At 42.2% G+C, this 27901-nt stretch overlaps 2 protein-coding genes across 3 annotated transcripts in view; both read right to left on the reverse strand.

The window, feature by feature from the left end:
- Nucleotides 1-1652: 1652 nt before the first annotated feature.
- Nucleotides 1653-17168, reverse strand: STMP1 (short transmembrane mitochondrial protein 1). The gene is made up of 3 exons (XM_055334766.1): nt 16887-17168; nt 2968-3021; nt 1653-1994 (listed from the first exon to the last, which is right to left on the reverse strand). Exons 1-3 carry the CDS (start codon nt 17166-17168, stop codon nt 1920-1922), a joined length of 411 nt encoding a protein of 136 aa, XP_055190741.1. The 3' UTR covers nt 1653-1919.
- Nucleotides 17169-24164: 6996 nt separating this feature from the next.
- Nucleotides 24165-27901, reverse strand: part of NUP205 (nucleoporin 205) — a 78601-nt gene continuing 74864 nt past the window's right edge. For both annotated transcript variants that reach the window (XM_055335329.1, XM_055335330.1), the window contains exons 40-43: nt 27286-27409; nt 26719-26847; nt 26078-26151; nt 24165-24505 (exon numbers count right to left, since the gene is read on the reverse strand). In XM_055335329.1, the coding sequence (XP_055191304.1) occupies nt 24353-24505; nt 26078-26151; nt 26719-26847; nt 27286-27409 (480 nt within the window). In that variant the 3' untranslated portion in view covers nt 24165-24352. The remainder of the gene's footprint in view (nt 24506-26077; nt 26152-26718; nt 26848-27285; nt 27410-27901) is intronic.

Consider the following 27901-nt stretch of genomic DNA (forward strand, 5'->3'; position numbering starts at 1 on the left):
CCTTCTCAATGTATACAGGGGACTGTTGTTGACAGTGCATGCGTCCAGGAAGAGGAACTAGCTGCTCAGGGACAGAGTATGAGGGGCCCTTTATTCTGATCACTTTTGTATCCTGACCCATGGAAAAAGTGATGTATACAAACATTTTTTTTAACTTAAAAAAATGGACTAATTATACACTTGACAAATTACAATGGTGATTCTTTCTTTTTTTTTTTTTAAAAGCTTTAGTAGAAGTTTACTGAATACACTGACAGGAAGCAGTGGGCACCACAACAAAGGAAGGACTGTCTGCCAAGAGGCAATGGTGAGGGGCTATATTTACAGGACGAAATAAGGGACTATGGGGCCGGATGGAATTCTCCCTTTTTTGGCAATCTTAGGAACAGTGACTGGTTTTAAGTGGCCCATTGGTCAGTTAGGGCCTATGGCTTAATGAGACTGCGTCAGCTCAGTGGTCACTGTGGGCCCTTTTGCCTTGCTCAGGTCTCTATTGCTCAAGCCTGTTGCCTAAAAGTGGCCTCTATGTTCCATCCTGATTTATCGACAATGACAAATCTTTGGCATTTGAGTGGAGGTCTCATCTTCAGTAGCTTCTTCCTAAATAAGGGATGTAGAGATATCCCTATGTATGGGTCAACATACAATGGTGATTTCTGAATACAGGAAACAAAACAAAACAAAACCCCTCAAAGTTTCTTATGAGAATTGCTATAAAGTTACAATGTAAATACATTTTTTTAATGTGAAGAGGCATAAAATTTCCTTTACAACGTGTCATTTATCCATCATGTAATGTCAAATGCACCTGTAATCCCTTAAGGTGAGTATGATTCTTTGGAGGGAGAAGAGCCAAATTAAAGACATGATTCAGGGAAAGATATGCATACTAGACTGAATTCTTCAGAGGATAAAGGTCATTATTTTACACATTTTTAAACTCCCTAGTTCCTGACAGGTCCCTCAGAATATAGTTCCCCAGTTAATGAGCAGTAAATCAATTTACTGATTAAATTAGTAACTATGGAGCTGCCTGAAAACAGCATAAAATAAATGGGATAATTCCAGAGTAACTGGCTTCTGGGCTTTAATTTTAAGGACTTTACAATTGGAGAAGGACAAACATTATGTGGTCTCATTCATTTGGGGAATATAAAAAATAGTGAAAGGTAATAAAGGGAAAAGGAGAAAAAATGAGTGGGAAGTATCAGAAAGGGAGACAGAACATGAAAGACTCCTAACTCTGGGACATGAACTAGGGGTAGTGGAAGGGGAGGTGGGCGGGGGGTGGCGGTGACTGGGTGACGGGCACTGAGGTGGACACTTGACGGGATGAGCACTGGGTGTTATTCTATATGTTGGCAAATTGAACACCAATCAAAAATAAATTTAAATCAAAAAAAAATTTTTAAGGACTTTAAAACAATCTAATTTCTGGGTGTTATACTGTATGTTGGCAAACTGAATTCAAATACAATTTTAAAAAGTTAACCCCCCCCCAAAAAAAACAACATAATTTAGTACCAAATGTTTAAACAGCAATTATAATTGCTAAACTGTGAAATTAGCATTATTTATGTCTGATCAGCTATACAAAACTCATCAATTTTTCTGTAGAAAAGAGTAGAAATTCCAAAGAATAAAGAAGAGACTACTAATTAAAGGTCACGTTTACTAATCTAGCACCATAATTCCAGTCAGGCCTTCTCAAGTGGCTGGGAGGAAGAAGGGATGAGGTGAGGAAGATGGAAAGGGTGGTTCTTAACTTCTGGCCCCATCTGTGCTCTCAGGCAAGGCAGGATCTAGCAGAGAGGAAAATGGTTGAGGCTGGAATTTAAAACAAAAGCTTCTGGTTCAGATAAGGAGGCCCTCAAGAACAGCAGAATCAATGTATCCAAAAGGCAGTGCTGGAATTCGCCTCATGAACTAGGGGGTTTCTTCTTGGCATCCAAGTCCTTTTTAATTTCTTCTAGTTTTTTAGCCACGTTTGGTATCTTTAAAGAGAAAAAGAAAATATTGTTATTTTACATCTACCTCATCAATAGTCTTCCACTTATAAAGGGTTGTGGTACAAGTCTTTATTTTCCTCTGAAAGGGACCTACCAAATAGAATTTCTTAGCCTCCTAACCACATAAGAAGGATCTCAGCAGTTGTAAATTGACATATGCTCCCTTCCTGGAAGCCAAGGAAGCCCGATTCTGACTTCTACTTTTACCTACTCACTCAGCACCTCAATCTAGTGCTAAGTAGAAGCTGTACTTATAAACCATAAAGGTGATATAAATTAATAAAGCTCCTGCCTAGAAAACCACATAACTCAAGTGAAGGTTGGTAAAGAATTTCTTTTGTCACACTAAAACCTTCACCACAAACAAATCAAAAGTTAGTATCTTGTTTCTCTTCTTTCCCTCTTTCCGCCCTTCCTTCCCTTCCCTCTCTTTACAACAACCTTCAGGAATCCCCATTCATGGGTGATTTGGTCATGGGGTTTTCAACTCCCCATCTATAAAATGAGGCTACTATAACTCAGCACTCGCAAAACTCTGTCCTTAACTGCGTGAGCTGCATGATAAAGATCCATCACTAAAATTCTCAGTCATTACTACTGGGTAGTGGGGGCTGAAAATCAGATTATCTAATTAGTCTTTACATTTCCACTTACACATAATTTTCCGTAGAACTGTAAGAAAACTCTAACTTAGTAATTCCTTTAGGCTAACAAGTACCAGCTCAGGATCACAAGACCATCTAAACTGATGGGATTTTGCCCTCTTGTGGTGACAGGGAGGACAGATGCTTCTATGAGGTGTATTTTTGAACAACGGAAAATCTTTCTACAACATTCAGGACATTTTCCTCAGATCTATGGACGTCATTTACGCTGGACGCATAACTGACTTTAACAAAGACAAGTCACTACAAATTAGTGACACGGAATCAGGGAGGACATGGATATGGTCACTTACGTCATAGTTCTGAGCCAGATACATTCCAACCACGTTGCCAAAAGTAAATCCAAGCTGAAAGAGTAGAACAGAAGAGTTATACTAGATACCAAGTTCTGTGCCATCCAATACCAAACTATACAGACGACAGTCTAAGGCACTCAGGACAGTTCAAGACCCCAGGGTCCAGTCTAGGGCTGGGCAGCATGAGATTCAGTTTTCTTCTATAAAATAAACAGAAATACTCTCCCAAAAGGTTGAAGAGCATACAATAGTGAGAATACATGAACGGCAGCACTTAACAAACCTACCCTAGATTCTCCTTGTCCCCTCACAACCTCCATAAATACTTAACTGTCAGTTCTAGAAACCCAAGCCAGAGTGATGATTTTGTTGTTAAAAGCAACCTGGTTTTAGTCTTTCTTTCTTTTTTAGTTTTAAATATTGTTTACTTCTTGCTACATCAAGTAAAAGACATCCGACTAAAAAATGTACTTCTCTATATTGTATTATCTTGGAAAATGAAGAGATTTTTCACAGTTTAATCTCTTCAGACCTAAGGCCCACAGTAATGAGGTGACTTTTTCAGGGTCATTCACAACAAAGGAACACAGAACAACCTCAATTAGATTCACACTCAAAAACGAAGATGTGTCACGACGGAAAAGCATAGGAACCTCTGACACATCTGAGATGGCATATGGTTCAGCGCTCAGGCAGGGGTGGAACCTAAGGAGCAGAACACTTGAGACCCGTGGGTCTTACAGATTCCCAACCAGCACTTACTCAGGACAGACAGGCATAAATTTTTTTGAAAGATTTTTATTTATCTGAGAGAGCGAGCAGGCACACAGGCAAGAGGAGCGACAGGCAGAGGCAGAGGGAGAAGCAGGCTCCCCACTGAGCAGGGAGCCTGATGTGGGGCTGGATCCCAGGACCCCGGGGTCACGACCTGAGCCGAAGGCGGACCCTTAACACACTGAGCCACTCAGGGATGATTTTTAGAGAACTATAAATGCTTATCCCATTGGGTGACTATTTTCCTGAACAAAAACGGTTTCATGGAAATTTAAAGCCCTCCACTCAAAAGAACCAAAGCTCATTAAACTTTGAGTTCTAATGATGACCTGTGATTCCCTGGAGTTTTTTCCTCCAATAATTAAGAATCTCCAATGGGATGCCTAATTTCTAATTTCATAAATTCAAACTTGCATCTGTTCCTCTTTTAAAAAAATCAGAAGAGTTATACTGGGTGTATAGAGTATACTGCATGTAAGTTTTTCTCTCTAATCAGCACTGTTCCTATTGAATACACAGCAGACGTTACCAAAAAAGGGTGGCACTTAACACCATCAGTTCTACGTGATGTGGTCTGTCTCTTCAGGTCAGAGATACATGGAGAAACAAAACGCAGCCTTCCTGAGCCTTAAACACCAAAAGCACAATTTAAATTGGTTGTTAGGGGCAGCGGGTAGCTCAGCGGTTTGGCGCCACCTTCAGCCTGGGGTCGGATCCTGGAGACCAGGGATCGAGTCCCAAAAGTCAGGCTCCCTGCATGGAGCCTGCTTCTCCCTCTGCCTGTGTCCCTGCCTCTCTCTGTGTCTCTCATGAATGAATAAATAAATGAAACAATTAAAAAAAAATAAATTGGTTGTTAGTTAAAGAGCATAAAAGAGTCTCTACTCAGAGTCCGTTTTCTAATCATTTGATCAATCAGGCACATTTTGTGAAATAACAGTTTTACCAATGTGGCGCCAAGAAGCAAAAGGATTTTTTTTCACTCCAGTCAGTTGAAACTAGGTAGACAGAGGTTTTCCAAATCCAGAAAGAGTATTAAATTTACTTGTAAGAAGAGGGGGAAAAAAAAAACCTGAGAATTTGAGCTCTAACACCAAGCACAGAAAACAGAAGGGTGAAAATTTTCAAGAAAAAGAGATTTCGGATTCTACCGCTCACCATCTAGCTATGTAGCTGTAGCTGATTTGAGTTTCCTGATCTATAAAACATACAATGTTCCTTCCTGCTCCAACAATCTAAGATTCCTGGTTCTTACCACGTGTGTCTCAACATAAATATGGAGTATCTCATGTGGCTTCACTTTGGCAATTTCACCAGCACATGAAAAAAAACAGTAGTTATTTTAAAATACAAAACAGTTATTTAAAAAAAAAAAAAAAACAAACAAAGGCACCTGGGTGGCTCAGGGGTTGAGCATCTGCCTTCCGCTCAGGTCATTATCCTGGAGTCCCACATCGGGCTCCCTGCATGGCCTGCTTCTCCCTCTGCCCTGTGTCTCTGCCTCTCTCTTCTCTCTCTCTCTCTGTGTGTGTCTCTCATGAATAAATAAAATCTTTTTTAAAAACTCCCCACAGGGGATCCCTGGGTGGCTCAGCAGTTTAGCACCTGCCTTCAGCCCAGGATGTGATCCTGGAGTTCTGGGATCGAGTCTCACATCAGGCTCCCTGCATGGAGCCGCTTCTCCCTGCCTGTGTCTCTGCCTCTCTCTCTCTCATGAATAAACAAATAAAATCTTTGAAAAAAAACCCCACAAAAACCACAAAACTACAGGCCTCTAGACAAGTCATATCCAATTCTAGTTTCAGAACACTTCCAGGTCTACCACTGGGATTTTGTAAAATTAAATATACAACATAAGAGAAATGTCACATATTAAGTGAAATATTGAGGAGAATGCATAAGGCCAGAAAAGCATTTATGGGTAATTCATGGGATGCTCACTAGGCAAGTTTACACAGAAAAAAACCTATAAAATCTAAATCTGAGGAATGGTGACTCATTAGTCTGACAAGTTAGACTGGAGCCAGATTATAGGTCTTGAATGACTCTGCACCTCTCTGCAGGCCAAGACTGTTTCATTTTTTTTTTTCAGGCCAAGACCTGACGAGGAGTCCATCCAGATGGCTGTATGCCACCTCCACAGTGCCCCGTCGACATCACTGATTCCCCCACAGGATTCCCTGCAGAGAAGGTAGTGCAGAAAAAACAAAAATGACTGCTTCACAAGCTCAACACTAAATAAATTACTATCACATTCTTTCTGCAGTCATTTTGAGACTTTAGGAATATGCAGCTGCTTCTCACAAGCACAGGGGGGACAATCAACAGTAAAACACCAGGAATGTGGGGACTGAGGAGTGATATGAGCAAAGTGGTTAGAGGACAAATGGGTGGGAGGAGGAGGCTGCAGCTACAAGCCATGGGAGGAAAGTCTGGACTGGCCCAGGGCAGCGCGCAGAAGAGATAGCATTTTCCAGCTCTACAAACACACCATACACTTAGAATCAGTGAAGCTCCTCCATCCATTACCTACAATTCTGAAACCCAAAACTCTATTCAAACTGTTTTGCTATAATTTAATTGGCAGCACAATCACACCTGACTTGAACTGATATGCTATTTATATTCTATCACATTTCAGCATGAATACTCACTTTTTGTTATAGAAAAAGCAATCTTTATTTTTTAAAAACAATCTTTATTTTTTAAAAAGATTTGATTTATTGGGCAGCCCGGGTGGCTCAGTGGTTTAGCGCCTGCCTTCAGCCCAGGGCGTGATCCTGGAGACTCAGGATTGAGTCCCGTGTCAGGCTCCCTGCATGGAGCCTGCTTCTCCCTCTGCCTGTGTCTCTGCTTCTCTCTCTTTCTCTCTCTGTGTCTCTCATGAATAAATAAATAAATAATCTTAAAAAAAAAGATTTAAGATTTGATTTAGTTATTCATGAGAGACACACACACACAGAGAGAGAGAGGCAGAGACACAGGCAGAGGGAGAAGCAGGCCCCACGCAGGGAAGCCTGATGTGGGACTCGATCCCAGGTCTCCAGGACCATGCCCTGGGCCGAAGGCAGGCACTAAACTGCTGAGCCATCCGGGGATCCCCAGAAAAAGCAATCTTTAAAAATAGGATCCTACCGTATTGGAGAATACATGTAACAAATATTTTAATGTATGTCATTACAGAGTGCTATCCCAGAGTGCTACTGGGTTAAATAACAGGTATATGCAGCTGAAATCTTTCTAAAATCTTAAAAAAAAAAAAAAAAAAAACACCTCAAATACCTCTGGGCCTCAAAGGCTTTGATTAAAAGACTGAAGACCCTTCCTTATATACTAAAAATAAATTCATATTCAGCCCTGTGAAGGGATTACAGAACAGCGTCTACACATCTTAAGTTTATACAACGTATAGGAAGAAAAGCTACATATAAATAAAACAGTTATGTAACAAATGAAGGCAGCAGCCAGTACAGGACCCTGAATGTAACAGATGTGGGAAAAATCAGAAAAGGGTCATGCATTATGTGGCCAAACGGATGAAACAGAAGTGATTTCTTCTAAGAAACCATATCTGAAAGAGAGCAGTGTACCTCAGTATGTTATTAAAGCCTCTATGCCAAGGAAGAGTTTAAATTTAAACTGAGAAGGGAACTGAACGTGGAGAAGAATCAAGGCATAAGGTATGAAAGCAGAGGGGATGAGTTGACTAAAACTGGACTGATCAGAAGAGGATGTGAATTTTGAAATGGAGAGAATGAAGTCTGGCGCCCTGGGCAGGGCTGGCTGAGGGACCTCAGGAAGCAGGCAAAGAAGTTTAGTTCACATGCAATCTTGGTAGGGAGCCAATGGCTACTCTTTACCACCACCAACAGGATGAAAGCACTGCTCTGGAAGTATTCACCTAGCAGCTCTACTCAAAAAAAGGCTGAATAATGAGTAGGTACCCATCAGGCAACGCCCAGAATCAAGCAAACATGACTGACTCATTTTTCTTCTTAAAAGTCAATGATGAGGGATCCCTGGGTGGCGCAGCGGTTTGGCGCCTGCCTTTGGCCCAGGGCGCGATCCTGGAGACCCAGGATCGAATCCCACATCGGGCTCCCGGTGCATGGAGCCTGCTTCTCCCTCTGCCTATGTCTCTGCCTCTCTCTCTTTCTCTGTGACTATCATAAATAAATAAAAATTAAAAAAAAAAGTCAATGATGATTCCTAAATAGGCTCTAATCTATAGAGAACTGATGGTTACCAGAGAGGAGGTGGGTAGGGGAATGGGGGAAATTGGTGAAGGAGAGGAAGAGTATACTGATCTCTGGTGGGTACTGAGTAATATACAGAAGTGCTGAATCATTATACTGTACACCTGAAACTAATGTAACACTGTATATTAACTACATTAGAATTAAAAACTTTAAAAATAAAATAAAAATCAATGATGATCAATGAAATAGAGATGAAATGAAATGAAGGAGGACTAAGTGAGGGAGAATCCGAAGCAGACTCCCCACCACCAAGCTCAGAGCCCGATATGGGGCTCGATCTCACGAACTGGAGATTCATGACCTGAGCCTAAATCAAGAGTCTGTCAATTAACCAACTGAGCCACCCAGGTGACCCTGGTCAAGTGATTTTTAACAAGGGTGCTAATATAGTCAACTGAAAAAGAATAGTCTTTTCAAGAAACGATGCTAGGACAACTAGATATCCTCATGCCAAAGAGTGAATATGAAACCTTATCTCACATCATAAACAAGTAATTCAAAATGGATCAAGACCTAAATGCAAAAGCTAGAACTAGAAAACTCTTGTAAGGGATCCCTGGGTGGTGCAATGGTTTAGCACCTGCCTTTGGCCCAGGGCGTGATCCTGGAGACCCGGGATCGAATCCCACGTCGGGCTCCCGGTGCATGGAGCCTGCTTCTGTCTCTGTGTGTCTCTGCCTCTCTCTCTCTCTGTGTGTGACTTAAATAAATAAATAAGTAAGTAAGTAAGTAAGTAAATAGTGTTTAAAAAAAAAAAGAAAAAGAAAACTCTTGTAAGAACACGAAGGAGTAGGGATGCCTGGGTGGCTCAGTAGCTGAGTGTCTGCCTTTGGCTCAGGCAAGATCCTGGGGTCCATGGATAAGTCCTGCACAGGGCTCCCCACAGGGAGCCTGCTTCTCCCTCTGCCTATGTCTCTGTCTCTCTCATGAATAATTTTTTTTTTTAAAAAGAACACAAAGGAATGAATCTTCACAACTTTCATTAGGCAACAGTTTTCTTAAATATGACATCAAAAGCACAAATGATCTCCCCCCCATAAAAGAAAAACTGGTGTTCATCAAAATTAAAAATGTTTGTGTTTCAAAGAATACCATCAAGAATACCACCCTGCACTGAGCTCCCTGCTTGGTGGGGAACCTGCTTCTCCTTCTTCCACTCCTACCCAACACCACCCGCCCCCGCTGTGCTCTTACACTGTCAAATAAATAATAAATCTTTTTTTAAAAATTAAATAAATAAAAATGAGCAAAGGATTTGATAGACATTTCTCCAAATAAGTTATACATGGCCTATGAGCACATGAAAAGATGCTCAATATCACTAGTGAAAGGAAATGCAAAAAAAAAAAAAAAACACACACACACAATAAGGTGCCATATCACACCTACTAGGAAGGACTTTAAAAAGATACACAAGTGTTGAAAAGGATGTGGAGAAAGTAAAACCCATTGCTGATGGGATGTAAAATGATACTGCCACTCTGAAAAATGGTCTGGCAATCCCTCAAAAAGTTGAGCACAGAAATGTGATGCAGCATATGATGCAGCAATTTTACTTTAGGGCATACACTGAAGAGAACTGAAACATACATCCACACAAAAACTTGTTCACATATGTTCACAGCAAGATTATTCATAATAGCCAAAAAGTGCAAACAACCCAAATGCCTATAAACTGGTGAATGGATTAACAAAATGTAGAATATCCATACAATGTAATATTATTCAGCCATAAAAGTACTGATTCATGCTATAGCATGAATGAATCTTGAGAATATTGTTCTGAGTGAAAAGCAGTCAGAAAAGACCAATATTATAGGACTCCACTTAAAGGAAATGTCCAGATCAATCCATAAAGACACAAAATAAATTAGTGGTTGTCCAGAACTTGGGAAGAGAGGAATGAGAAATGAATGCTAGTGGATATGGATTTTCTTTTGGGGACAATGAAATATTGGATATAAAATTATAGTGGTGATGGTTGCATAGCTCTGTGAACATACAAAAAAACCATGGAATTCTACACTGCAAATAGTTGAATTGTATGATATAAATTATCTTAAAATATTTTAAAAAAAATCAGTCAGATTTGGGAAAATATTAGCTATATGGGCTAAAACTAGAAATCAAAGACAACTTCATGATTTCCAGATTGGACAGATGTTTAAAAAGAATGGAAATGTTAGAGTGAAAAACAAAATGATGACCACTGAGATAAATAGTTGGCTTTATGTATAAACACCACAGAAAATCAACTCTAGGTAAGAATACATGAGCAGGTTAATTACAACACTGTATCAACATACAGAAGCACCAAGTCTTAAGAAAGTCAACTCCAAAACAATCTGACTCTTCTCATTTGCTGTTTAACCTCTTCCTCGTTCAAAAAGTTATGTCTGTCAATAAAGCTACAATTTTTACCTGGGGATGGCTCCTGGCAATAACCCCGACTAAATGCTACTTAACTAGTCTGAAATAGGACTTATCAAATTACATTTGCAAAGAGTACACACTCAAACCCAAGTTCTGACACAGAATCTGAACCATCTCATATTTACTGACAAGGGATTTTAGAAATCTAAAAATAATCTCCTTAAAAATAAATAATAAAAATAATCTCATTTTACTTAGCCAATATTGCTATGACTAGCATTCAGAAGGATACCTAAAAATGTTTTGTGGTCTTAGGTGAGAAAACTACACACTGACAAGAAAATCAGAAGTATACATTATCTAACATTAATAAAAAATAAACTGCTGATTTTGTCTCCACTTAAATCTAGAGACCTATAGAAGCTGGCTGAAGACTACTCCATTCCAAAGAGGTAAGAAAAAAATTCACTTTTAGTCTTTAAAACATTTAAGACTTGTTGTGAAGTCACCTGGGTGGCTCAGTTGGTTAAGTGTCTGCCTCTGGCTCAGGTCATGATCCTGGGGTCCTGGGACCCACCCCCCCATCAGGCTCCTCACTCAGCAGGGAGTCTGCTTCTCCCTCTCTTTCTGCCCCTTCCCTGCTTGGGCTCTTTCTCTCTCTCAAATAAATTTTTTTTTTTTTTAAAGACTTGTGGAGAAATCATCAACTGTGTTAAACGTCTGCTTTGAGGAGCACTTGGGTGGCTCAGGGGTTGAGCATCTGCCTTTGGCTCAGGTCGTGATCCTGGGGTCCTGGGATAGAGTCCATGTAAGGAGCCTGCTTCTCCCTCTCTGCCTCTCATGAATAAACAAAAATTTTAAACAAAAACATCTGTTTTGAGTAATAATAAAACCCACATCCTATTCAATAAAACAAAAATCTGCTAAGAATATAGCCTAAATCTGTTCTACTACCACCAAAGAGATGTGCATTTTTTAAATATAAGCTAGGTTTTGTATTCAATCATTTTCCTTAGACAATGAAGTGGGGAGAGGGGGAGCTGTTAATTCTTCAACTGAGCCAGTCAATTAAATAGGGACATTCATGAAAGATAGCTGTCACACTTCGGAAAGAGGTCCATCAGGTAGAACCAGTCTGGTCTCAAAGACCTGATTCAAATATTCTATCTTAGGAGTATCGGAGAGTAGTAATCAGGCAAAAGAGCAGTATCTAATTAAATACATGAAATAAATCACATAGTATTGACTAAATGTCATGTGCTTAGGGAAGTTATGTTGCTTCTTCTGGAATTTATGATCTATTCTAGAAAGACAAGACTATTAGAATAAGTAAAGGTGCAGTGAACACAAGAGTGAGAGTGCATCTCCAAATGATGGTGTGAGTGGGCCACAGAGTTCAAGTGCTTCATGTTAGAAATCTAATGGAATCTGTATGAACATATTAAAGGAGAAAAAGGGGATCCCTGGGTGGCTCAGTGGTTTAGTGCCTGCCTTTGGCCGAGGGCGTGATCCTGGAGTCCCGGGATCGAGTCCCACGTCGGGCTCACTGCATGGAGCCTGCTTCTCCCTCTGCCTTCTCCCTCTGCCTCTCTGCCTCTCATGAATAAATAAAATCTTAAAAAAAAATTTTTTTTTAAAGGAGAAAAAGCACTTCTTCACCAGATGGGGAAATAGTATAATAAAATCCAATTGCCAACCTCAATGAAAACTCTTAAACTAGCAATAGAATTTCTTAATCTGTTTGGAAAATCAGAAACACAAACATTATACTAAAATCTGAGAAGCAAAAAAAAAAAAAAACAAAAAAAAAAGAAAAAAAAAAAATCTGAGAAGCATTTCCACTAAAGCAGAAGAAAAAACTAGGATATCCACTCTCACTATCATTGGAAGTCCGAACTCAAGACACAGAGACAGAACTTGGAAAAGAACACAAAACTGTCACTTTTGCCTTCACTGGAGATTATAACCGCTTTCACAGTATTGCATTCATTGATTTACTTCCTTTTTAAATTTTTTAAAAAAGTTTTTTACTTAAGTAATCTCTATACTCCATGTGGGACTCAAACTCGTGACCCCAAGATCAAGAGCCACACAACGTCTCTGACTGAGCCAGGCAGATGCCCCACTTTTTTTAATTAAAAAAAAAAAAATTAAGCTCTACACCCAACATAGGGCTCAAATTCACAACCCCGAGATTAAGAGTCGCATGCTCTACCAACTGAGCCAGCCAGGTGCCCTATCATTGATTCACTTCCAAGTGAATCTACAAACTATGGGAGCTAAAAGATAGCCAAGACGTTAGATAAAAAAAAAAAAAAAAAAAATCAATAGACCAAAATCAGCATTTCTATACATCAGCAATGAATTTGAAAATGTAATTTTAAAAAGGATGCCACTCACAACAACTAAAAAGTATCTGGAAATATAAATATGAAAAACAAGGTGAAAGACTATTACTGAGAAAACAATAAAACATTGATGAAAGACACTTAAGACATAAATTAACAGAAAGATGGATCCTAACAGTGCAAAGATTTTAGGAGCGTAGGGTCACAGGGAAAGATAGTAGTTGAGCCATTAAGAGTAGTTGGGAAGGCAAAAAAGAGGAAAACCACATGGGAAGGTCTGCAGGCAGCAAGGTCCACAGGTGGTCCAGGTCGGTAAGCTAGCATAATCATTCTAAAACAGAGATACGTTGAAGGGCAGCAGGAAGGGAAAGTGGAGTCAGATGAGCAAATCTTCAAAAACCAAGTTGCAAGTGGTTACTAGGTGATGTGCAGGGTCATAAAGACCACTGACAGTTTCTGAGCATAGGAGTGAAATAATGCCTCTGGTAGTTCGAGAGAGGACAGACCACCAAGGGCTCAAGGGAAACAATGAACTGGAGACAACAGCCTTACTGATCAGACTGGATCGGGAGTGCCATGTTTCAAAAAGGGGGGGGGGGGAGAATCGAAAAACTAGAATATTCAGGGACGGCTAACCAGCATGAACTTGAAGCCATAAACAATGGATGGAAGAATGAGAGATGCTTAGTCTAAAGAAAAGACTGGTGGGGTCAAGGGGATAGAGAGAGGTACAAAGGTAATGCTTCTCAAAAATGTAAAGGGTTGTCATGTGGATTAGAACTGCTCTTTAGCACCAAGAATTAGTCAGGGAGACACTGATCAAAAATGATAGACATCATCCGTGATGGAGATGAGCCTATTTTAACGGGAAGGGACAAAACATAAACCAGATGCCCCCCTCCCCAAGTAGTGGAAACTGATGTGTCAGCATGTTAGCTGGACTGCAGAACCCCATACAACTCTTCCAACTCAAAACCCACATTCCTACAACCAGCTAGGTTGGTGTAGCAAGGGCAAGGATGGAGTAAAGAGACTATGAACCTGGCAGTGGGAACATAAAGATGGAACTTTCCTAAGGTAATGAAGACCCGATGGCTTAAAACGATAGCTAATATTTACGGAGTACTGTGTGCAAAGTCACGTTCTAACTCTTTTTCAAGAATTAACTCAGGGTCTTCACAGTCTCATAAGCAGGTATTGTTATTGCCCAGTTTATGTTGGGGAAACTGAGGCACAGAGCAGTTAAGTAAGTTGCCCAAGAGTACAGAGGGAAATCTATGTGTTGGGCATAGCAGCTAAATGCTATGGAGAACGAAAGGGAGAAATAAATCAGAGATCATGTCAGTATTTCAAATTTGAGAAAGCCGGGGCTAGAGAAGACAGAAAGCAGTTAATTGTGAGGCGTGTGCTACAGGGTGGGGAATAGGGAAGGTAATGGGTCCAGATGTGTTGGATCTGGAACAGACGGGGTGACAAGAGAGTTCAGCAAACAGCTGATGACAGCAAACTGGAACTCAGAGACAAGGATGCAAGGTGGTCTTGGCAGCAGCAAGGAGAAGGTGACAGCATGACAAGGAACACAGTCCCTGAGGGCAGGTTTGAAGAGAAGATCAGAGTCAAGGACTAGGCCTTGAGAAACATCTAGAAACCCACTGAAGGAAAAAGGCAGCCAGCACGGGCAGGCGAGATTAGATAGGGCCATCTCCCAGCTGCTGCACCAAGATACTGACCCCCTCAGCTCCTGAGGGGCCAGCACTCCTAGCCCGTCACCTTCACTCCGCAGGTTCTTCCATGAAAGTAAAGCCGTGCGTATCATAATGTTAAAGAATGTCAGAAGATACTGAGACGAGAAGGATCCAAAAGCTGAGGGAGTGGGGAACTGAGGCAGAGGTGATTAGGAGTACCAAGCGCTGCCAATAGGTCACAAGAGCAATACTTGGCCCTCGCGACACTACAACAGGCAGTGGACAAGCAGCTCCCAGCGGCGCCGGTCCTCCCTGTCAGGTTTCCCTCAAAAACTTCCCAAGTTTCCTTATGACAACTGTAGCCAAACCTTAAGGAAGCTACTGCAGCAAAAGGAAAGGGCAACAGGACCACGGGAACAAGGTTTTGAGACTGGAATGATGGGCGAGTATTTGAATCCACGGAGGAAGGAAGGAAGGAAGGAAGGCAGAGAGAAGTCCCCTACTCGGGTGCAGTGGTTTTCCAACAGTGTTCCAGGAAGTGACAAGTGTAGGAAGCGTCCTGGAGGGTTCCAAAATGTGGGTGGAGAGGGCACATGTTTACCTCGTAACCATTTTTGTCACTTTCCAAACTTGTCCCACCACCTACCTTTCTGAGGGTAAATGAATCCCCATTTTAGAGAAAAAACTGTATCAGAGTTCAGCTGCTATCTTGTAAAAGAGACACTGAGCAACGTCTGAGTCCTTACTAGGTGTCACTGTTCTCTAAGTACCTTCACGTAATAACTCAATTTCAATCCTCCCAACTCCGAGGCCTGTAGGTTCCCATTTTCCTATGTGGAAACTGAAGCACACGGAATTTAAGTGGCCTACTCAAGTTCCCAGTTCTTAAAAACAAGGGAGCTGGGGTTGGAACCCAGGCGGCGACCTCTTCAGCACTAGGACAGGATGGCTGGTCCCAGGTCAAAAGCTCGAGGGCAACACAGGGACCACCTTCAACTCATTGTTTCATTAATCAAATGGCTAAAACAAGAGAAAGGGTTAGCCCAACATCCAACAGAGGGGGAATTGAGGTGGAAAAGAATACCATTCACATCTTTTCAACAGATGCAGTGAGGAGATGGGGGCGACAAGAGAACACTCATGTTCCAGTGACTTCTGAGCTAAGAATTTAATGAATGGCTGCAGCATTTTTCCTTACACGCTGAAAATTCTGTATTTTCAAATCAGGTACATGCATATTTATACGTAGCAAAAGTTCATTCCAAAACCCAAGAAATTCACTCTGCAAAACACATATAAAGTGTCATTCATCCACGTCCTCCCAGTCTGCCAAGGAGCTACAGCCACAGTGGGCTCGATGCTACCGTCCTACGCTTTGGGGCTGACGCAACTTTTAACCTGCGTGTTTCCTACAAAAGACAATAATTACTTCTACTGACTGCTAAGCTAACACCTAGTCAGGACGCTGGAGACGCTTCCAGAGGCAAAAGAACTGCCCCGTCTTAGCTGGGCAATTGATGTCAAGGATACCTCGTTATGGGGCAGGATCTTAAAAATCAATTACAACTGGGCAACCCTGGTGGCTCATCGGTTGAGCATCTGCCTTTGGCCCAGGGTGTGATCCTGGAGACCCGGGATCGAGTCCCACGTCAGGCTCCCTGCGTGGAGCCTGCTTCTCCCTCTGCCTGTGTCTCTGCCTCTCTCTCCCTGTCTCTCATGAATAAATAAAATCTTTAAAAAAAAAAAAAAAGGAGAAAAAGAGGATTGTTAAGAGTGCCCCCTCTGTCTTTTTTTTTTTTTTAAGGTGGTAATTGATTTTTTTTTAAGATTTTATTTATTCATGAAAGACACGGGAGGGAGAGAGAGAGAGGCAGAGACACAGGCAGACGGGGAAGCAGGCTCCACGCAGGGAGCCCGATGCGGGCCTCGATCCGGGGTCCCCAGGATCACGCCCTGGGCCGCAGGCAGGCGCTCCACCGCTGAGCCCCGCCCCGCCCCCCCGGGCGACCCCACAATCCTGTTTGATAAAGAATCTAACATTTGGGAAGGCATCCCGTCCCCGGAGCGCTCCGTGTGGCCACCTGGAAGCCAAGTGGCACACCTGCGTCCTGGCCGGAATCAGAGGCAGGAAGGGAAGGCAGCATCGCGTTCGGAAGGCACAGGGGCTTGCAAGACAAGGCTGACGTGGGGATGCACGTCCCGCGGGCCCTCCGCAAACCGCCGGCGGGCAATCCCTGAAACACACTCAGCAGTCCCAGAAAGCCGGTTTTTAACCGAAATAAAGAGCCATGCGATCGAATCTGTTTACTCACGGTTAACACCCGCCCCCTCGCCCCCCCCCCCCAGCACCCTGGAGGAGTCAGGTGCACGCCCGGGCCTGGCTCCCCCCGGCCCCCCGGCCCCCGGCCCTGCCGCGCTACTCCCGCGCCCCGGGAGCGGGCTCGCCGACCCAGCCACCCGCCGGCCCGCCCGCGCACCTCAGGAAACCCACCGCCGAGCTCTAAGGCCCGCACGGGGCGTGGGGGCGGGGCGGAGCCCCCCCCCCCCCCCCGCCAAGGCTGCAACGCGAGGGCGGGACGGCACACGAGGGGCCCCGCAAAGGCCGGCACGTCCCCCGGGCGACCCGACGACGGCACACGGCGGCACCACCGGCCCGGGCGCAGCCCCCGCCCCCCCCCCCCACGGGCGACGGCGGACGCGGGCCCCACGCCCGCCCGCCCCCGGAGCCCCGAGTCCCCGCTCACCAGGAACTGGAGCATGGCGTCGGCGCGGCGGGCGGCGCAGCTCCGCGGGCGGGTCGGACCCTGCCGCTCCGAGCGAGGGGCGGAACCCGCCGTGCGCTTCCGGGTCACGCCCCGCCCCACCCCGCGCCACGTCACACCCCTCGCGGTGCGCCCCGCCGCGCCGCTCGCGGCGACCTGGCGCCCCCTGCAGGAGCGCCCCGGGATTACCGCCCGAGCTGGGCGCCTCGAGGAGGAGAAGCGCGAAAAGCAAGCCTGACCTGCACATTCCAGGCCCAGCTTCTGCAGACCAGCGTCGGCCTCCGGGATCCGGAGGACCACCAGCACCCCCAGCGATTCCGATGCACAGACGGGGTTAGGGCTCCTTGGCCTGGAAGGGCTGCAGGCGGCGGCAGGTCCCCGCCCGAGGTGCAAAGCGGACTCCTCCGGGGCGCTTCTGCAACATCAACTACCCCGGGCCCCCATGCAGAATCTACGGGGAGGAGGGCTGTACGGCTCAAAAGTGCCCCAGGTGTGCTGTGTAAACTGCAGTGAACACTTTTGATAGGGGACAGGTGCCTAAGTAGGTAAGCTAGAGGCCTTAGGAGTCAGGCGCAGTCTCCTCCAGTTCCTGGCTGCCTTTGCTTCCTGGTGACTTAACCTCTCTCGAGTTTGTTCTCCTTGTCTGTAAATGAGACTGATTCCAGCTCCCTGTTGAACTGTTGTGGGAATCAAAGGAGACAACGTGAGGCGTCAGGGGTGGACAGTGAGCTCTAGAAGACCTCTCTCCATCCCTCTCCACGCAGAGGGACCACCACCTGCTCCTGGTCTTCAACACCCTCAACAGCCTCCACTGACACCCTTAGAAAGCAAGAACACCTTTTCTCCTTGCTCTCAGCCTTCGGAATTCACCCTTACTCCTTACACTAAGTAGAAACTCTGGTTCCAGGCTGCAACAGCCAAAACATATAACCTAAGCCATATGGGAGTCTACTATAAAGGTACAACGGACAACGATGGGGAATAAGGAGGCTACCTGGAATTAAGCAGCATTTTCTCTCCATTTCTGCTTTTTTTTTTTTTCCCTCCACAGATCTGCTTCATTATTCTCATTTTGCCTAATCCCCCCTCTCCCCCCGGCTTCCAGAATATGATCATTGTAACTTTCTGGAGTTTACTCATTAAATGATCCAACAATAGAAAAACCAGATCACTCTTTCCCTACCACTTTCAAATACCTGGGAAAGCAATGCTGATTGGTCAAGTTAGTGTCAGGTGCTCTCTGATCATTGTAACTAGAGGAGTAGGATCTCTTTGAACTAAAGTGACTGCCAAGATGTAAGAGGTACTGGTAGGAGGCTGTAACACACTTCATTTTCCAACATCTCTAGATTAAAATATGACTCGGTTAAATCTTGACTAGTGCTTCTCAAACATTTTTTTTAAGATTTTATTTATTCAAAAAAATAAAAAATTAAAAAAAAGATTTTATTTATTCATTAGAATACACAGGAGAGAGAGAGGCAGAGACACAGGCAGAGGGAGAAGCAGGCTTCAGCAGGGAGACTGACGTGGGACTTGATCCTGGGTCTCCAGGATCACGCCCCAGGCTGAAGGCGGCGCTAAAGCGCTAAGCCACCCAGGCCGCCCCTTCTCAAACTTTTTTTTTTTTAAGATTTTATTTATTTATTCATGATAGACATGGGGGGGGGGCAGAGACAGAAGCAGGCTCCATGCCAGGAGCCTGATGCGGGACTCAATCCTGAGACTCCAGGATCGTGCCCTGGGCCAAAGGCAGGCACCAAACCGCTGAGCCACCCAGGGATTCCCCACCTTCTCAAACTTTAATGTGCATTCAAGTCACCTGGAAATCTTGTTAAACTGTAGATTCTGACTCAGTTGCCTGAGTTGGGGCCTGACATTATGCATTTCTACATTGCTCCCAGGTGATGCTAGCAGCGGCCTGTGAAACATTTTGTGTTGCAAGACACCATACTGTGAGCTACATAAGGATGAGGACTTCATTCCGTTCATGACTCCATCCTCAGTGTCCAGCAAGGACTTGGTGCAGCCTCTGAACCTAATATTTATTGAAGTTCTTGCATAAAACCGTAACCCCTTCTCACAGATAAAGCCTGGAAGGAAGCCTTTTCTTCTAAGGTCTTTCCAAAGGTTCTTTCTCTTATACCCCCAAATAACTACAAGGAGAAGGGGGGCAAAGGGCAGAATTTTTTGCTACTTTTGAGATTACTTAAATGTCCTCAGATGAAAACACTTCAAGATTCATGCCTTCCCCTTATCCCTTCATGATACCTTCATCTATTGACTTCCCAAATGGTCCCCTCATTTACTAAAGGCTTTGGCATCTAACAGCCTTCCTTTCAGCCTTGCCAAGCTATCACAATCATGGGTGACTCCCAAGGCCACATACACTTGTATTTTCCAGAATCCTTACCTCCAGTGACCTTCATCCTCACACCACTTCAGCAATCCACCGTCATGTTCATACTCACACTTCGTCATTTACTGGACCTGCTCCACCTCTTAAGTATTATATTCCCAAATCTTATCCCCGGTTTTACCAATTCTTTAACCTTAGCCAGATCTCCAGTCTCTCAGCTATTGCATATTCTTACAAGCTGTGAGCTCCCCTCTGGCTTCACTCCCTTTCTAGCTAGCTGGTCTAAACTCCACGAGATCTGAACTTCAATCAGCGGAAACAACCAAGATGCCCTTCAGTAGGTAAGTGGATTAAACAAACTGTGGTACATCCAGATAATGGAATATAATTCGGTGCTTAAAAAAAAAAAGGCTATCAAGCCATGAAAACTTGGAAGCTTAAATGCATATTACTAAGTGAAAGAACCTTATCTGAAAAGCCTGCATACCGTATGATCCCAAGTCCATGAAATTCTGGAAAAGGCAAACATAAGGAGACAATAAAAAAGATAATTGCTTATGAGGGTGGGGATTAAGTGGGAATGGAGAAATGAGCAGCAGAGTGCAGAACGTGTTTTTTTTAGGGCAGTGAAAATACTCTATATTATGGTGATGGATATATGCCATACATTTGTCCAAACCCAAAGAATCTGCACCAAGAGTGAACCCTAGGGCTTTGGGCAATTATGATGTGTTAATGTAGGATCATCCCTGGTAAAAACGTACCCCTATGTAATCCAGAGAGACCTTCTTACCCATCATATGTCTCATCCAAGAAGACATGTGTGATAATCATTGCAGCAATGTTTGTAATAGCAAAATACTGGGAATTTAAATGTATGCCAACCCACCAACAGAATGCATAGTCTTTGTAAAATACAATAACTACCACTATTTATGAAAAATGAGTACAAGGAATTATTTTTAAAAAACTATGTTGAACCAAAAAAAGCAAACTGTTCCATAGTATGCTATCATACATATAAATATTAACAACCTATAAAACAAGGGATGGGTTAAATAGGTGATGGGGATTAAGGAGTGCAGTTGTGATGAGCATCAAGTGATGTATGGAAGTGCTGAATTACTATATTGTACACCTGAAATTACTATAACATGCTGTTAACTGGAATTACTTGAAAAAATCCTGTAAAACAATTATTTTTTTAATTATTATTTTTTTAAGATTTATTTATTCCTTCAGAGAGAGCGAAGAGAGAGGCAGAGACACAGGCAGAGAGAGAAACAGGCTCCATGCAGGAAGCCCGATGTGGGACTCAATCCCAGGTCTCCAGGATCACACCCCGGGCTGCAGGTGGCGCTGAACTGCTGTGCCACTGGGGCTGCCCAAAACAATTATTTTTAATGCCTATGAACACACATGTAGTGGAAGCATAAAACATAAATGGTAAATTCAACAATGAATTCTTGACAAAGGTTATCTCTGGGAGGGCAGTAGGGACATTGGGATTAGGGAGTCACAGGAGCCCAAATGTATCTACTATAGATTTCCTTTAAAAAATAATTCTGGAGCAAATATGGCTAATTTTAAGATTTGATTAATTTAACTATATGGTATGAGGGTGGAGTTGGTATCAGCATGTTTATTATATTGATTATATTATTTGTATGATTGAAGCCATACACAATTTAAAAAATTTGAATACATAGTAAAATCAATGGCTGAAAAGGTTTATGGAAACAAATTCAGTCTTAAAGTATCAATCCACAAATTATTCATTACAAGAGGAAAAAAGACAGCTTTTGCAATGGAGAGGTGTGTCAAACACTACCTTAATTGAGCAAACTTAAAATAATGGGATAAACTGATATGTACCTCCTAATATTATATACTGAAGGCATAATATCACCCACAGAATTGCATTCTTGCCAAAAATGTTTAACCTGAATTAGAAAAAACAAAAACCGTGGGACCTTCTCCAAAACAGCTAACATGTCACGTTAAATACCTCTCCCCTGAAAAGGTAGGGGAACCACTTCTGAATCAAGGAAACAAGAGAGAACTAAATGTAATGTGATTCTTGATTTAATTTTGGGTAAAAAAAAAAAAAGTTCTAGAAGTACATTTTGGGGGCAACTGAAATTTGAATACAGACTGAATATTAGAAAATTTTATGGCACTTTATTAGCAAACATCTTACATGTGATAATGGTATTATGATTTGGAAGGAAATACTTGCTGAAATATTATGGATAAAGTGTCATGATGTCTACAATCTACTTTCAAACAGTTAAGGGGAAAAAGCCAGTATATATACACATATAAAAAAGATAAAGCAAATGAGCAAAATGTTAACGGTTGGTGAAGCTACAGGTTCACTGTACTTTTCTTTCAACTCTCGTGAAGAGACATTTTTCAAAATAACTTGGGAAAACAAATATTTAGAAAGGGCTCAATTGTGTATGAATAGCTTTTATAGCTCAAGATAAAATTCAGACATTTTTATACAACACTATTTTATGAAAAATACAATAATAAACTCACCTTTTTTTCTTATCCCACCAAACACAGTAACTCAGCAAAGAGGCTGTATTACGATCCCTTGCTTATTTAGTATTTTTTAGGAATAGATGAACCTACCCTTTAAATGCTAAAACTTAAAAACCAAAGTTCTACAGTGTTTTGACCCCCTCTGCTTTGCTGCAGAGCACAAGCTGCACCTAACGGCCCCTCTCTACATCCCAGGTAACCACGCCAGTCAGGCCCTGAGAGCTTCTCCCTCCGGATTTGTTATACAAATAGCATCTCTGGCCAGTCTTCTAGGCAACACACCTGCAGCTGCAATCCTTCAATGCCCTCCTTCCCACACATTTTCCAGTGTCCAATTTCCGTTCCACTCTGCTGTAGTTTTGAAGAAATGATGGGAAAGCAGGAAACAGTTTAGTAAATTTAAAAATCTTAACCTTCCATTTACCTTCACATTCCCAAGGCTTAAAAAATGCTTTGATTCTGTGCCCCAGGCTCCTTTCTGATTCTTTCTGGGCTCCTGTCTGTGTTCAGATGGTACAGGTCACCATATGCCCAAACAGGGTTATAGTTACTACTCCATGGTGGACCCACTTATTCATGCATTCACACTCCTCTATGATTTCTGTTTATTGGCAGGATGCTTTCCAGCTAAAGACTAATGTTTATAAATGGTGGCAGTTAATTCACTTCAAAATATAACAATGGCAGAGCCCTTTTAAAAGCTGTTAAAAGGGGGGATCCCTGGGTGGTGCAGCGGTTTAGCGCCTGCCTTTGGCCCAGGGCGCGATCCTGGAGACCCGGGATCGAATCCCATGTCAGGCTCCCGGTGCATGGAGCCTGCTTCTCCCTCTGCCTGTGTCTCTGCCTCTCTCTCTCTGTGTGACTATCATAAATAAATAAAAATTAAAAAAAAATAAAAGATGTTAAAAGGTCATGGAAATGATAAAAGTTTGTTTTAAAAAACCAACACTGTATAACTACATATAAATTTTCTGCTACTGCCTGAATCAAGACTCTCCCTTTCTGCAACCTCTCCTACATATTAGGCTGAAATACTTATTGGCTAGAAAGGGAGAAAATGGACTTTGAGATGATGTAGTCACTTGAACATAAATACAACTGGGCAAGAGGTAGAGTGATCATTGTATACATTTTTTTAAATAATTTTTATTTCTCCAGATCTTTTTATGACAGTCTTTTTTTTTAATTTTTTATTTATTTATGATAGTCACACACAGAGAGAGAGACAGAGAGAGAGAGAGAGGCAGAGACACAGGCAGAGGGAGAAGCAGGCTTCATGCACCAGGAGCCAGACATGGGATTCAATCCCGGGTCTCCAGGATCGCGCCCTGGGCCAAAGGCAGGCGCCAAACCGCTGCACCACCCAGGGATCCCTGTATACATTCTTTTGCCCTAACTGTAGCCATCATATTAATTACATGAGAAATATTGGGAGGTGATTAGTTTTGGGAAATTTAACAATAATTTCTAAGGAACAAATGCAAATTATTATAGTCATTTACATGCAGAAAAGAAAAAAAATTAGGAAAGAGATGGCTTCATTTCTTGGGACATTTCTATAACACATTCACAGTACTGAGTACACTATTCTTTATTTATTTACTTATTTATTTAAAAAGAGTTTATTTATTTATTTGACAGAGAGAGAGAAGCAGGGGGAGTGGCAGGCAGAGAGAGAAGGAGAAGCAGACTCCCCACCGAGCAGGGAGCCTGAAGAAGGGCTTGATCCCAGGACCCCGGGGATCATGACCTATAGCTGAAGCATGCTATAGCAGCATGATAGGATCATGACCTATATGCTTAATGGACTGAGCCACCCAGATGCTCCTTATGTACACTCTTCTGTGAAAGAGCACAGCCATAGTTTGTTGTCCACTCTACCCCAGGGAGTAACCCTGATTATCACATAAGTGGAATATAGATAACAAAAAGATAAAAAATTGGAATTTTCAGACTATGCCTTTAATAGAACCTTCAGAATTATACCCCTAATGAGAAAACACCACTGTGAAAAGTTTGTTAGATTCCCGTTAATGTTGATCATTTTCTAGGTCAAATTTCAAAAGACTAACCAGATGTTTTGTTTTTTAAAAAGTATTTATTTTTTTACTAGTGAGCTTGGAACCAGGCAAAGAAATTTACAGAAAAGATGTCCATATACAAAGAAAGAAATAGCAAAATATTTTTTGGTCATAATTTAGAAACAAATCTATAAAAAGGGGACAGTTTCCCCCAATTCATCTCTTCCCTAGAAGAGTATAAGCACAGGCCCTCAGTTCCTTGATATCCTCAGCAGGCCTCGGATACGTCTGACTAGAGCTTGTATGAAACTATAGCGAGATCGAACTTTTGAGTACAATCCTTCAATGTCCAGAAGTTTCTTCTGTAGTGATTCTCCAAAAGTGTTGATGGCATCAGCCTGAAGCTAGAGGTAATACAGATGATGTTATTATTAAAATTACAGTCTCAATTATTTTTTATTCTATGTCTTCCAATTTAAAATACCTTGGAATTTTTGTAATGTGGTCCTTTCTCCCTCATGTAGCTAATTAATTTACATTTCCATGTTAGAATGTATTGGTGTGAAATTGTTTCTCCCCCTTTCCTGTCTTATATAAATGTGTAAAATTTTAAATAGGAACAAATGTGGATGCTGTTGATATATAATCATACACACAAAAACACTTCCTGAAGGGTGATACAAGAAGCTGTTAGGAGTGGATGCCTTTAGGGAAAGAAACAGGTAAGGTGGAAAGAAGCTCTTACTTTTACTTGATTTTTCAACTAGAAAAAAAAATTGCTTGTGTATATTTTCAAAGAATATAAAGAGAGGAGAAGAGCCTGGCATACACTTTAGAATTCATGTATTTTAGAATGCATAAGTAGTTTCAGATGGCTTCTTTTGGCATTATCCTGAAACACTAAAATTGAGTAAAAAATTAGATGAATCTACCTGCCTTCAGTTTTGCAGTAAAATCAAAGCACAGAGGGAGAAAGTTATTTATTAACCCTATAGTTTAACTTTATAATAGAACAGTCTAATGAAACAGAATTAGTCTAGTCATTAATACAACACATGTTTATTAAACATCTTCTGGAAGATCTATTTGGCTAATTCTGCCCATGGCCTCATTGAACATTGACTTCCCTAAACAAACCTAGCCAAAATATGAATTACATTATGAAGTCAACTAAGGGGCAGATAGTAGTCAGGGCTGGGATGAGAGCACGCTATGTATGACGTCTGGGTAGGTATGGTCTGGAGAATACTCTTTCCTGGATAAACTCAACCTTCAGCTTTAAGAAAGGCAGTGACCAAGAGGGACTAGGGAAAAGCACAGGCTTTATCTCATTAGGGCTACGGACACTCAGATGCCTAGCAGCAAATCTAGTTGCAATTCAGTTTCTCTAACACGCCTACCCTGCTAACTGCTTTGTTCCTAACATTCCTATTAGATTCATATGAGGTTTTCACTTTGTTTTTGGAATGCTCTTCATCATTCCAACATTATTGGTCAAGAGGTTACTAAGTACATAATATATAGTATTATAGTCTCCTGCAATGGAACTTTTAATGGCTATTCATAATCTCTCCATTAAATTATTTTCTGAAAAATTAAGTGCTAAGTGACACGTTGTGCCTAAGAAGTCTGCAAAGTCAATCTAAAGAAACTGGGAGTTTCCAGAACACAATACCTACTAACGACTAAACTCTCATAATGGTCCTTCCAGGCACTACAGCCCTAGGAGCCTCACATATGAAACTTCATTTCATTCTGACAAAACACTTTGAGGCTGGACTATCCTTCCCATTTCTTCAGTGAGGAAATGGAGGCTCAAAAGTAACTTGTTTGAAGTCCCGTAGCTGTTAGGTGGCCAGGCTAGAAATAAAATCAGGTCTTTGTACACAACTCTTGAAAATCATCATCTTACTAACATACTAGGCTTTTCCTTTTTCCTTTCAAAAAAGAAAAAGAGTATGAAAACAGAACCTCACCTGGTCTAAGTCATGTTGGCTCACTCCTGTCAGTCCACTTCTAAAATCTAGGTTGGTTTCTGAAGTGAAGGAATCTGGAGATAAAAGACACAGTCAAACCAGCTTTACAACTATGTATCTACCATACAGTAGAAGAACCTGAAGATAATGAACCAATGTCATGAAACACATGGGTCAAGGCTGAGAAATCTCTCTCAACTTCCAGTAAGTATAAGCCCTTGGGGAGCATTTCGCTGGTCTAGGCCAGGATTCATAAGCTTTTCTTCCATTTCTTTCCCACTAAGGGATCCAATATGCGCTCATGGCTCAAAGAGGCTCAATGTAGCAATAAGAATCACAGCTTAGGCTGACCCACTTCCATTCTTTAGGAAAATTATTTGTGACCAGGGAATTCTGGAGCTGGCCAGCCCTTAACTGCAAGAAGCTGAAGAGCGGTATCTCAGATGTTCTTATGCTCCACCCAATCTTCCATGAATAGAAGTAAAATACAAGAAACAGCTCTATCTAATAAGTAGCTCTCCATTGCCCAACCACTCTCAGTAACTTGGAAACAGAAGAAGTAAATAAAAATGTAACTAGTTCTTCAAGGCACTGAAATCTGTAGGTGTGTGTGGTTCACTAATTTTCATAATAAAATTTACCTTGTAGTCTTCTGCTTTTAAATAAGGTTCTGGAGGCAAACAAGGAATCTTGAGAATCTGTGGGCGTGCAGTGTAACAAGTAGTACTCCAGATGGCGCCAAAGAATAAATAGGCAGGTCTCTATGATAACTACAGAGAGCTCTGACTAAAGGAAAACAATCTCATCAAACCAGTTTCTGAGGAGGAAAACAGAGGAGAGCTGGATCTACTTCGTGACATACCCACCACCTTCCACTGAAGGTGTCTCCCCAGAAGGCAGCAAACTGTGGTCAGAGGAAGGAGTCAGGGACCATGGGGTGCTACACCAGCACAGTCAACAACTGTCCCTGCCTCCCGTCCAGAGTGACTGTAGACATTATCAGGATTATTAGCTACTCTGAACAAAAATTTCAATTTGGAAATAGATCAGGCACTGGCACTTACTGGGGGGGGGGGGGGGAAACATGTCCCAATATGTCCCTTTTATACAGTTTTGCTGTGTGAGAATCAGTAAACAGTTCCCGCATTTAAAGATTTTCTTAAAGGTCACCACCACTCAAGTTCCCACTGTGACTTCATTAAGGATACAAGAACAGAGGGAAAGCAGTTTGGCTCGATTATTGATCAACTTCACCAAACGCCGTCTTGCTAGAACATATTTCTGGGCAGTAGAGATTTTCTCAACACCAACAGGCATCACAGACTGACACAACTGAGAACCAGAAACAAACGCAGGATTAGCGATTACATAAACTAACAGAAACTTCATGAAGAGAGGGTCACTTATGACAGGCCCTGCAAAAAAACAAAGAAGTTTAAACATCCCTGCAGATGAGAGTTATCATCTGGTTAGGAAGCTGGTAACTTTATAAAACCGAGAGCCAAAGCAGTGGAATTCACAAATGAAGACTCCTCTGCCGATTTCTGCAAAAGGTCTTATCTCTGTAACAGACGTTTCCAATCTGCTGAGGGGCCGACCAACCCTGAATCTCTTGTCAAACTAAAACAAAATTCAACAGTATGTTTTTCAGGCCGTGGGTCTAACAACGCCATGGAGATTTTCTGTAACAGCTGTCATGTATCTTCTGAAGAAAATGTAAAAGCCGATTTCTACAGCATTAACTAAAATAGGCTCATCAACCAGAACCTCCTTTCATCACACCTCTGTTTGGCCTAAGCACAGTGGTCTGATTCAAAATTCAGC

The sequence above is a fragment of the Nyctereutes procyonoides genome, unplaced genomic scaffold (assembly GCF_905146905.1).
Source record: "Nyctereutes procyonoides isolate TBG_1078 unplaced genomic scaffold, NYPRO_anot_genome, whole genome shotgun sequence".
Taxonomy (NCBI): Eukaryota; Metazoa; Chordata; class Mammalia; order Carnivora; family Canidae; genus Nyctereutes; species Nyctereutes procyonoides.